Genomic DNA, 12,657 nt, shown 5'->3' with positions numbered 1-12,657 from the left:
TAAATTTGCATAAAAAATATTACCAGTATGAGTTTGAAAAAATCCGTGCAGCCAATTTCAAGTAGTAACAAGTGTTTGGATAATTTCATGACGGATGCAATTTCTGTACTTTGTCAAAACACGCCCACCAATGGTAAATGTTGATTCCGAATCTACAGTGGTAATAGGAATACTAAGTACATCACGCGCCATCACTGGAAGATCCGGATAGTTTCTAGAATGGCCCTTTCAATACATGACAATATCCATCTTTTGAAACTTATCTAAGATCAAGCTTTGGTTCCTCTAAGTAAAGATCCAATTTTTGACTTTCCATCATTAGAAGCAGCATACTTTTTATATTTTATATATTTTAAATAAATATTTTTTAGGTCCACGGGACGGTCCAGCCCAGCCTCAGTCAAGCCTCACGGGCCACAGGCTTACTCGGGCCGGGCGTAAAAGCCTCGTTTTTAAATGGGTTCCAAAAATTCTAGCCCAACTCTGCTAAATCACGGGCTGGGCTGGGCTGGCCCAACGGGCCAAGCCCATATTAACGACTCAACTATTCCCCTTCCCCACCAATCCCCACCCACCCCATCCATCCCACCCCCAAACCACTCCTACCCCAACCACCCCAACCCCAACCCCTACCCCCATACCCCATCCACCCCAACCTCGCTCACCACCTACCCAACCTCGCTCAACACCCACCCTAAATAGAAGTATTATTAAGAGTACTTTCTTTCCATGTTGTAAATAGAGTACTTTTTTTTATTTCAACAAAATGAGTATATTCTTTTCATGATGTAGAAAAAGTATTTCTTTTATTTCAACAAAACGAGTAATTTTTTCTTTATGTCGAAAAAGTATTTTCTTTCATTTCAACAAAATGAGTATTTTCTTTTCATGATGTAGAAAAAGTATTCTCTTTCATTTGAACAAACTAAGTATTTAACAAAACGAGTACTTTCTTGTTATGATGTAGAAAAAATATTTTCTTTCATTTCAATAAAATGAGTATTTTCTTTTCATGAAGTAGAAAAGGTATTTTCTTTCATTTTAACAAACTAAATATTTAACAAAAGGAGTACTTTCTTTTCGTGATGTAGAAAAAATATTTTCTTTCATTTCAACAAAAGAAATACTTTCGTTCCATGATGTAGAAAAGTATTTTCTTTCATTTCATCAAACTGAGTATTTTCTTTTCATGATGTACAAAAACTATTTTCTTTCATTCAACATAATGAGTAATTTCTTTTCATGTTGTAGAAAGGATACTTTCATTTCAACAAAAAAAAAAGTATTTTTTAGTTATCGAGCTCAAATTTCAACGTTGTTCATGTGTAAAAAAGTAAAGTAGCACATTAGTTCCTTTGGGTTTGTGTGAATTTTGAAAAGAATAATTAATTTTTTGAAAAAAATAGAGTCCTTTTGGGGGGGAGGGGGGGGGGGGGATAAAGGAAATATGAGAATTTTGGAGAAGGTGGATTGAGGAGAGTAGCATAAAAATTTATTTTCCTATAAATATTTTATACTCTCTAACCAAACACTAGAAAATATTTTTCGGAAATTTTTTTCACTCACCAACTAAATAAGGAAAAATAAGTGATAAAACCACTTATTTTCCATTAAAATATTTTCCATATACACATTTTCCTTCATACCAAACACACCGTGGATCTGATAGAAAAGTCTACTGTGTTGACCACACAGCATTGCGCACTCTCACTAAAAAATTCACATTGAGTTAGGAGTGTCTGAATCGTAAGTTGTCTATGCCACTCGAAAGCAGACTTGAATACCTGAAGCATATGAAAATTTCAAGATGGACATCCTTATAGATTTGTCGCAGTAATATTTTGAAGTTTGTCGAGATATCTATCATGCTTAATTTTTAGCTTTGCACAGTCTTGCCGAAAAAATTATATCTTGATCTAGGAGCCTGTAAATCACATACGGTTTATATTGTTGAAAACTAGACATCCATAGCTCAAATTTCATAGCAGAATTCCTTCTAGATTGACTGGTGCAATTTGTCAAAGTTGGTCCAGACATCTGCCCAACTAGCTTTCCAGCTTTGTGCACCTTCGCTGCAAAAGTAATATCTCAAGATAGGAGCATCTGAATCACGAGCCATTTGCGGTATTGGAAAGAAGCCTCTGAGATACAAAGCATATATAAAAATCAGAGCTCCACCATTTTCGATTCAGTCACAGAATTGTTTGTTTGAATCAAGGACTGAGATCGGGAGAATTGTTCGAGGAATGTATTTTTAGTTTGCAGCTTTGGCGGAGACGTTCATGGTGAGTTCTCCATCACAAATCAGTTGAAGAAGAATATGATCACCACCCACTTCTTGGAGGCGAAAAGGTATACGAAACATCCCATCAATCGAGACTTGGCTTGGACGACCTTTTCTTGCAATTTGTTGAAGAAGTTTATGGAGCATCCCAACCTTCAAGCTCTGGTAAAGAAGTGCATGAAACATCCTTCTCATGACTTGATGAAAGAATACGTGTAGTGCTCCATTTTTTGAGCTTTGGAGGAAAGCATCATCAACTTCTCTTTTCCATCATGATAAAGAGACTTTTCTTTATGTGACTGAACTCAAAATAAAACTCTAAGTTTCCTACGTACCCAATGAGGAGGATCAAGTCATTACGTAGTTCAGGAAAAAATATATTTTTTCATGCAGTTTATACTCGTGCAACAAGGAGTAATGTGCAGTTTAAACTTGTGTATCAAGAAGCTTTGCAAGAAGAATTTGCTCAATTTTAAGAAGCTTTACAACTTGAAGACTTGCTCGAATTTGAAGAGCTTTGTAATTTGAAGATTTAGCTCGAATTTGAAGAGCTTCAAAACTTGAATATTTGGCTCAAATTTGATGAGCTTTGTCGCATGAATATTTGGTTCGAATTTGATGAGCTTTATGATATGTAGTTTAGGCTCATGTATCAAGGAGCCTCATAACTTGCAGTTTAAGCTCGTGCGTTGAGGAGCATCAAAACTTGCAGGTTAAGCTCGTGCGTTGAGGAGCATAGTGACATGCATAGACGCTTCAATTTCATTTTTTGATGAAAACTTGCCCTTATCCTTGCCTTCTTCTTCTTCTTCTTCTTCTTCTTCTTGTTTTCATCGTAAGTCTCGAAGATAGTTAGACCTTTGTCTCCACTCGTGGCCATACTTAGTTCCATTTCATGAGAACGAGTTGCTAGTTCTTTAAATGTTTTAGGCTTTATGCCTTGTAAGATGTAGCAAATACCCCAATGCATGCCTTGAATGCACATTTCGATACCAGAACGTACGCTAAGTCGATCTTAGCAATTGAGGCTTAAACTCCTCCAGCGGTTGATGAACTCAATAGCTGGCTCATATTTTTGTTGATGAGCGTTTGTAAGTTCGATCATGCTTAGTATGTGCCTTATGCTATAGAAACGATTGAGAAAATCTTGCTCCAACTGCTCCCAACTATCAATGGATCCAGATTCGAGATCTATGTACCAATCGAATGCATTACCTTTGAGAGATCGAACAAACTGTTTGACAAGATAATCGCCATACATTTCAGCATTATTGCAAGTTTCAACAAAGTGCACTACATGTTGTTTTGGATTGCCTTTGCCATCAAATTGTTGAAATTTTGGAGGTTGATAGCCAGCACGCATCTTCAACATATTGTTCCTTGAAGTGTATGATTTTGCATATGTAAGGGAGGACTTGGAAGTAACTTTATACTTTTTTTTTATAGTTCCTTCAATGAAATCCTTTAGTTGATCGATTGGAATCATCCCTCCAGATGAGAGAGGGATAGCCTTAGCGGATGCTACTTGTCTTCGGGAAGGATCATCCTCTAAAACTTCTGGGAGCTCTACAGGTACATGGATGGACTCTTCTTCCATCAAGATTCCCACTCTATTCGTCAACTTGTCAATTCTAGAATCTTGATTTTGCATGCACTTGGTCAAGTCATTAATTGCTTCTGTGAAGTTTGCCAACTGCTCCTCCATAGATGAAGCGTTTGTTACCATTGCTTGCATGATTGTTGTGGATGGTGGAGAGTAGCATGGATTGTCACATAGATTGATCCTCGATTGGCTGACGTTAAGTTGTGTAAATGGGGAGGATCCATTACTTGAAGTATCATCATCTTCCGTCATAGCAGAATTCTTGGATCCAGAGAGGTCAAGCAGAGCTAGAGTTTTCTTAATCTTTTCAGCGATATCACTTCCTCTTTCAGGTACATTCGTAGAGGATCTTGCTCCTTTTGGGGATGAAGATCCGAATATGGGGGTTGATACGGACAACACTTGGTGTGCTTGTTGTCCTAAAGAGCTTTCTTTGCTCCTCGTAACCGGACCAAAGCTTCCAAAGGTAACATCGATGATGCTTTCCACATCAGCATAGAACCTAAAATTAGCAGTCTTGGTAGAAGTTGGTCTGAAGTTGATTTTCTTTAAAGGCATTTCGATGTTCTTGAACTTGAGTGATGAAAAGTTGAGATGAGAGGTAGAGATTGTCCCACCGAGCGTGCCAGAATTTGTAGAGAACTAAAATTGCGTCAAAATAATAATCGATATGTTGTTGATGACGAGCCATTCAACATATCGATTTGATTTGTTCTTCTTTTCTGAGCTTAAACTTGAATTCTTGAACTTGAACTTGATTACTTGAAGTTTGAAACTTGTAGAGAAATATGCGGTGTTAGATCCGCGAGCTCTCTCTTACTTTTTATTATAACTTCTGGTGTCTTTTCTGAGTTATAAAGACTCCTATTTATAGTTTTGAAAGAGAAGAGTTGTGATGAGAACAAGCTCTTTTCGACCAATCAAATTGAAGAGTGACAAGGCCGCATTTGATTGGCCAGAACATGTAACTTGCACAAGTGACGCAGTTTCATTGGCCTTTTAATTGGCTTGGCATCCCCTGTCATTTTGACACGTGGCATGATCCTATTGGCTCTTCCGTTGACTTGGCGTGCCACATCATTTGACATGTGGCATCAAACTGGGCCTCTAGGAAGATGACATCTTGGACTTAAAGACGTGGGCTCATTATTCATAGCCCAATTAAATGTGCTAATCCAAATGAAGTTCAACTTTTATTTAAATCCATATATTAGACTTAATTAATTTAATATAGAATTATGCCAATAGTTTACGAATTTAAGAATCAAGTCCAAATTTTGTATGGACTAAATTCAATAAAATTCACGTATCTACAGGTTCTATTTACAAAGAATAATTAGTTGCAAAGGGATTTACACAACATATATAGTGGTGTTGACTTTCAATCCACATATAGTCCTGTAGTCAAGCCCACAACAGTGTACGTTGTGCTCTCAGTTGCCACTTGCTTTTGTTAGCCCCTTCATTATCTAGATGTCAACAATGAATTTCCTTCAAGGTCATCTTAAAGAAGATGTTTATATGAAACAACCAACAGATATGTCGCCTTCAAAGGGCCATTTATGGGTTCAAACAAGCCTCACATCATGGTACAATCACTCAAGGATTTTCTTGTCTCGCTTGGTTTTAAGAAAACCTCACTCAAATACTTCCTTGTTTATATTTCACTCATTCGGTATACAACTATATCTTCTTGTTTATGTTGATGATATTGTAGTGACAGGAAATAATGGCCAACAACCATCAACAATGTCAAGAATGCCTTATCTAACCGCTTTACTCTCAAGGATCTTGGGCTACTACATTATTTCATAGGTGTTGAAGTCCTTCCAAATGCATATGGTTTGATTTTTTCTCAGTCTAAATACATCTCAGATGTTCTCAAAGAATTTTTAGTGGAAGAAAGCAAAGGTGTCCACTTCATGCTATCTACCTGACTACCCCCATGCAACTTAACTTGGATGATGGCTCTGCTCACTGATGTAAAGCAATAATTCTCTCTACTATTGGAAAATTGCAGTATTTGGCTTCCATACGCCCTAACATAAGCTGTGTTCTGAATAAGCTTTCTCAATTCATGCATCGTCCAATTTCAATTCATTGGATTATTATTAAGCACGTTCTATGCTATCTGAAACAAACAATAACGCATGGCCTCTTCCTCCAGAAGCAATCTGATCATGCACTCCACATCTATCCTAACATTGGACTGTTGCTAGAGAGGCTAACAACAGGTGCTCTATTATTTGCATTGGACTTGCCAACAATGTTTTATTTCTTTTGAAGACCATGAGACAACTTGAGCCGAGAAAGATGTGCAGACTTGAAGTAGAAGGATGAGTAGGGTTAACCAACCCAATCAGCGTCTCACAACAAACTAGATCCAAGCAAGTGTTGGTTGTTATGCGAAAAACCAATAGGAGTGGACAACAAATATATCACAAAATTCATTTTCCCCCCGGCATAAATAACATAATGGCCTGCATTTGGGTACTGCATGATTAGCAAATGAGGTTTACAATTTCAAAATTACTTAAGTTTTTCCTTCCTCCTTTTAGTAACAATGCATATTATCAAGACATATATATATATATATATGACCTATTTTAGGTTTAAAAGGGAGAAAACATAAGGGTTCAGCCGCTTTTGAAGCCTCGTGAGAGAGAAAAGTGTGTTCGTTTGCACCAGAAAATTTCTGCTCAGGCAGTCTGCTTCAAGTTTTTTAACCCACATTTTGAAAAGTTCTGTTAGGTTCTTAGTAGCAATCGGCGACCTTTTCTTCTTTTACTTCACATAGCTTTTCGTCTCCTTGATAGTTGGAAGTTCTCCAAAAGTATGAAATAATAACATTTTCTTACCGTTAATCGTCGGATTGTGATTTGAACCGGGAGTTTTTAACTTCTGCTTCTTGAATTTCAATGATGGAGATTGGATTTGGAGGCCTGTAGCTTCAGTTTTGGAGGTGCGAATAGTAGCCCGTCTTTGGAGTGATTTCTCTTCTTTTTTTAATTGTTTTGATGCCATCTTGTTTCTATTGTTGCACTGAGTTTGGCCTTTGCTTTGAAGCCAATTTAGAGAACTTTTATAATTCTTGTTGATGAATTTAGTGGAGCTTTTAGGGCCTTTGGTCCCGTGGTTTTTACTCTTCACATTGAAGAGGTCTTCCACGTAAATCTTAGTGTCTCGTGTGTTTGATTATTTTACCTGCTATATTCGTGTTGGTTTATATACTTGTTTCCATATACGTTTATCCTTGAATTTGTTTGTCTTCTATTGGTTCAAATAGATTGAAAACCTTAGACTTGGGTATTGTTTGTGCCTTGCTTTCCCAACATCACTAACCATGATTACCACATAGGTTAGAAGTCTGTTAGTTTACTTAATTATACAGCTGTCAGGTAGAGTTAGTTTAATTGCAGCTGGCAGTGTAGTTAGTCAAAGTTAGTTACATTTAGTCCTTGTATCTTGTTCATTTGAGCTAAGAGCTCATTTCATTCAATACAGATAATTTAGCTTCTCTCTCACACTCATCTCTTTTCCCTCTTCTCTGCTTACATTCGAATTGCTCAGGTCACTGAATTGATATATGAAAGTTCACATAATAGGACTTTGCTTTAAAGTCCTAAACGATAACACAAATCCATCTAATACAAATTCCTAAGTGTTTGGACGATTCCTTCAACTATTTGCAGAGCTATACATAATGACAGAAATCACAGCCACCATAGCTGCATTCTTGATCTTCTTCAATCTTGAGTTGTTTGTTGTTTCGTCCTCTACTTTCGCGGATGTAGTCGAGTTATTTTCTTTTAGAGTTGGTGTTGTTTCTTCATCTGGTTTAGGATTAACAGCTAATGGTGGAGGGGCTGTAAATTTCTTTGGAAATGAAATTTTGAGAGAACCTTTTGCTAATTTTGCTTGGATTTCATCTGTATTACAGTCTTTTGGTATTGGGAATTCCTTATAAAATCTAATTCTTGAAAAACCGACTTGACGATCTCCAGAAATCTTGACCACTCCCAAATTGCTAATTTGCACCTTCAATCCTTGTTTATTGGTGAATTCTTGGAACAACAAAATAGAAAAAGAACATTAGGAGATGAATAAAATTTGCATTGTTAATCTACTTGTTCAGTAGATTTTGGTATACATTTGCGGTGGAAAAAAAAAAAAAGAAGATGGAGGGATTCGTCAGGAGCCTAAATTAATAACCTATTAGATGAAGCAAAAATAAATAAAAAGAGCTTGTTCTAGTTTATGTAGGTTGCATAGGCGAATTTAGTACCGGATTCATATATACTATATACTTTTAGAGAGCATAAATTTATGTAAAATCTATTAAAATGGCGGCAAATATTAGGTACGCACCCATACATTTAAAAAAAAAAAATAAGTGTTCAATGTTAAAATACTTAAAGGTTGAACTTATAAGTTTAAATTCTGAATTGGCCTTTGATAAGTTGTATCTTTAAATAAAAAGTTAGATATAGTTTTATTTTCCGTTTAAATAGCGTAAGACCTGTAACCGAAACAATATACTATATATATAATTACTTTGATAATTTTTATTATGTGATATATGCTAATCAATTAGCTCTAGTGCAAGAAGTGTAATCGACTTTGAAAGTAAAAAGGTCGAATAATTTGACACAATAGTTGGTTACATACACTATTTGGCGCAAATGTTGTAGTTTGGTGATATTCCACCAAAAATATATATATTTACACATTATTGTTGCCTCACATTCGAGTACTTTTAATTATTTTTTGAGTATTAATTAAATTACTTTATACTTAATATTATATTTTAACTGTGTGAATAAAGCGATGTGAAGTGAAGAAATTTGAAGCAAAATTGAATAAAACGCGATAAAAAATTAAAAGAATAAAAAATAAGGAGACAAATGCGGGATACCCTTTGGTGGTTGTCCTCCCCAAGTAGAAGACAAAACAAAGAAGAGATACATTGAAAGAGGAGGCGTGAACATTACTGGATTCAGCGCCAGCGCCAGCGCACGCGCTGGCCTGGACGCTGGGTGACGGGATTTTTTTCTATTTCGCCGGGGATAAAGTTATTTCGGCCATACACAGTTCTAACTCGTATAAAAGGGGTTCTAAACCTAAATTGGAGGTGATCTAATATATTTTTGGGAGGAGAACATGCCACTTTGGAGGGAAGAACATAAACCACGCTTGGAGGAGGTTTTCAACTAGTTTTTCTTCTCTCTTCTCTTCCTTTAATATCATAGTTCATTAATTCTAAAGTTGTGGGTGCTACATGAACGTTGTGGTTTGAAGCTTGAATTGTTCTTATTATTTTATCATATTGGTTTATTTATTCAATCTTGCGCTTAATTATTTGATTGCTTGATCACCAACTAAATACCATCTACGAATATAGGATTGAACTCGGGAGAGGGAATTTAGATTGCATATAAGATTGAGTAGAGCAATTAGATCTTGAACCTGAGTATTGGGAGCGGATTTGCAATTAGGATAGAGATATACCTAATCGTCTTGCTTGGTTATTATACGGGAATTATTAATGCGTTCTTGTTAATCCTAATTCCATAGGTATATAGGCATTAGGTTAGCTTGAATAATTGAGTAGTACTTCGGGAGAATATTACGAGCAATATTAACCTTGTCAATCAATAAACCAGAAAAATTAATTAGACAATTTAAGTGAAAGACTCAACATGATTGTTAGCTAACTTATAGCTCTGGAATATTGTCTCTCATCTAAGCTTGCCAACGTATTTTCTTTAATTTCTTAGTTTGATTCCAAATTAATTGTAGTTAATAATCTTTAGAAAATCGTTTGAATAGATTAATTGTAGTTAATCACAAATTCTATGCATATGATATTTGGACTTACAATCTTATATTACTTGTACGACTGCGTATAACTGGGTGTGCATTTAGTTTATTCAATCAAGTGGTCGAGATAAAAGAAAAAGAAGAATAAACATTAGCTAATTACGTAGAAACTTATCAGAAAAGATTTAGAACCTTGAAAAGTGAAAGCCCGTATTCTGGTCATTAAACCATTACCACTTGAGCTCTGCATATTGGAAAAACTTATGAACCCAGTTTCTTTTAAACAATTCCTATTCCCATGATTTTGCGTGGAAAAATGTACATGAATATGGAACCATATTATTCATACCTGGGATGCGGACTATAAGAACATAAAATTCCTCCTTTTGCCACTCGCTATATGGATCAAATTCAGAATAGGCTTGCTTTCCAACATTGGCTTCCATTCAAGTTTTAGTTCAGAGACTTCCAACTTATTCCTCTCTCCAATTCATTTATAAAGGCATCGATTACCAAACGCGCCAACCAGATTCCGTTGCTTTGATTTCAATCATGGAGAACAGAATGATTCCTTCTTTGTTTAGAAGATCTTTCTTCTAAATTGCTTTGTGGTTTTTCTCTGAATTTCTATGTGGTTTTCAGAAAATTCCTTCTTTGGGCAATTGAAAAATTCCATGTGTGCTTTATAAGCCACCCTCGAGAAGTTAGAGCCTGAACAAAGCCGATCATAACACATATGATATCACATTGTCTCAACCTCATATGCGGACACTGGCGGATTCAGGATTTAAAGTTTATTAATACAACTTTAAAAGTTTTTAGCATTGAACCCGTTATATTTTTAAAATTATGAATTCATATTTACTATTTTTTTAATTTTGGTGAATTTTCATACAAGAATTTAGTCGAAAGATATGGGTTTATCTAAACCCACCATTAAAATACAATATCCGTCTCTGTGTCTGGGGATTTCATGTAAAAGTTAGTTTAGAAAATTTAGGGGTTTTCTCGTAGACTTGAATGTCTTGAAAAAGCCTTCTTTTCCCTGAAATGAAAGTGTATTTATAGATAATTAATTAACATTTAAAAAAGAGCTGGATCATAAACATAAGTAGTATATTAAAAAAAATTAATGCTACCGAGAGGGTCATTTTGGAATATCACATAACTTTTACTATTTAAAATTCTTACAGAAAAATCAAAATAAAAGAACTACCATAAAATATTTCAAACCTCAAAAAAGGTTTTTCCATTACAAAGGTAAAACCTGGATCCTAGATGTCACGGGCGCGTTTTATGTCACTCAAAAACAACCCGCGCGGCAGCCAAGACTCGCCTTGACTTCAGCCTGCTCCAACACTCCGCCAAAATTTCAGCAACTTTGGACTTTGATTTATTTAGGCAGCGTCTCAACGTAGTAAGTAGATACTGATTTTAGGCAACGAAAATATGATGAAGGGACAGAATATAAACGTGAACAAAAGGCACAATATTACAGGAAACTCTTTTCCCAACTTTGTATTTAACTCGAGCATACAAAGAAACTCAAACTCAAGTACATCCGCGTACAAAATGAAGATCACTCTTGACCCTCACAAGACTACTCTTAGCTTTAGGTTGTTTTCACTCTTGAAAACAAGACTTAGGACTCCTTCCTAACTCAAAACATGCACTCACACACATTTTTTACTCTCCTCCACAAAGGGAATGGGTGTTGTCCATTTATAAAACATGAACATGCCCCATTTACACAATAGTTTCCCCATTTTAGGCTTTAACACTTGCCCATTCAGCCCACTACTTTAGTTTAGTGTAGTTGACACCCCCAACTACTAGGATCATGTAAATCATGCTAAAGTAAATGGGACCATGGCCCCCCAAAACGTGCTAACTCCTGCCAGCATTTTAGCAAAGCTCCAACTGCTGCCCATGTGCACAGCATGTGCCGGTAACCGCCTTTGACTTTGTCAATCCAAGACTTGCTGCCCCAATTTCGTGCCTTGGCTTGGACCAGCTCCAATGCCATTGTATCCAGCTGCATTGTGCCCCAATTTGCCTTGCCATCGCCCACGAACTTGGCCCGTTTGCTGCAACTCATTGGCATGACAAATCTGCCCGTGCACTGCCTTCCCGTTGCACATTTGCTTGCCTTTGCCTATCCGTTTTTGCCTTTCCTTGGCATCAATGCCTCATGCCTTGATGACTTAGTCATGATCAAGTGTCACCCTTAGCCCGCAACTCATTGTCAAGCCCTTGCCAAGCTGCCTCGCCTCCGTCAAAGCCTTAGCCATCGCTTGCCCGTTTCCCTTTTTGATTTTGGTGCTACTCATGCACCTATCTTTGCAACACTATTGCTGCCTCATGACAACACTCTTGTTGTCAAGTCGAGCTCAATTGGCGGAGGTCTAACACTAGACGTAAGAATTAAAGACACAACACAAATCACATTAAAAAAGGGGCATAGCCTAGGAAACACATGTACATCCTGACCTCTCCACTCCACGGGTTATAAAGTGGACACTTATACTTGTTCGTACTCTATATTTTAAATGCTTATGACCGTTACTCAGACTATGTGTCATTTTTAAGACTGAGTAGGCACTAGTGCGTAATTCACATACCTTTAAGGGGATGAGGCCGAGGAAAGAGGCCCTAATAGTAATTTACCCTATTTAAAAGCTTCCTTCTTCATTCTCCATTGTTGAACAATGGAATCATCTTTTAGATATTATCAAAATCTTGCTTCTTTTTTTCTTTATTTTTCCGAGTCTATAGTTTGTTGGGTATCTCCATTGCAGCTCCATTATTTTCGAAGGGTTGTATAATTATTCTTCTCTATCGCATAAAACACCATTGTTGCCATTCTTGTTGCATGCGCCCGTAATGGAGGAGTTACCTTTATGCTATTGTGGAGTTATTGTTGAACTAAACATTATATGGATACCAACCA

The 12,657-nt window shown here is 36.5% G+C and overlaps 1 protein-coding gene across 2 annotated transcripts; it reads right to left on the bottom strand.

Moving 5' to 3' along the window:
* LOC109241832 lies at positions 7,351 to 10,264 on the bottom strand. 2 transcript variants are annotated; one of them, XM_019408657.1, is made up of 3 exons: positions 10,057 to 10,148; positions 9,900 to 9,951; positions 7,351 to 7,951 (listed from the first exon to the last, which is right to left on the bottom strand). In XM_019408657.1, exons 2-3 carry the CDS (start codon positions 9,928 to 9,930, stop codon positions 7,566 to 7,568), a joined length of 417 nt encoding a protein of 138 aa, XP_019264202.1. In that variant the 5' UTR covers positions 9,931 to 9,951; positions 10,057 to 10,148; the 3' UTR covers positions 7,351 to 7,565. The 2 variants fall into 2 exon arrangements, with proteins under 2 accessions (XP_019264202.1, XP_019264194.1); XM_019408649.1 differs by lacking the exon at positions 9,900 to 9,951 and having other exon boundaries at positions 10,057 to 10,264.

This window comes from Nicotiana attenuata, chromosome 1, assembly GCF_001879085.1.
Source record: "Nicotiana attenuata strain UT chromosome 1, NIATTr2, whole genome shotgun sequence".
In the NCBI taxonomy this organism is placed as follows: domain Eukaryota; kingdom Viridiplantae; phylum Streptophyta; class Magnoliopsida; order Solanales; family Solanaceae; genus Nicotiana; species Nicotiana attenuata.
This window is presented reverse-complemented; position numbering and strand designations above follow the sequence as displayed.

What these genes read in the sequence shown, in the direction of transcription:
- LOC109241832 (XM_019408649.1), bottom strand. Translation starts at nt 10,153, where the DNA reads ATGGAAGCCAATGTTGGAAAGCAAGCCTATTCTGAATTTGATCCATAT. An exon ending in TCTTATAGTCCGCATCCCAG is followed by an intron (nt 7,952 to 10,056) that starts GTATGAATAATA and finishes TGTTGTTCCAAG; the next exon opens with AATTCACCAATAAACAAGGA.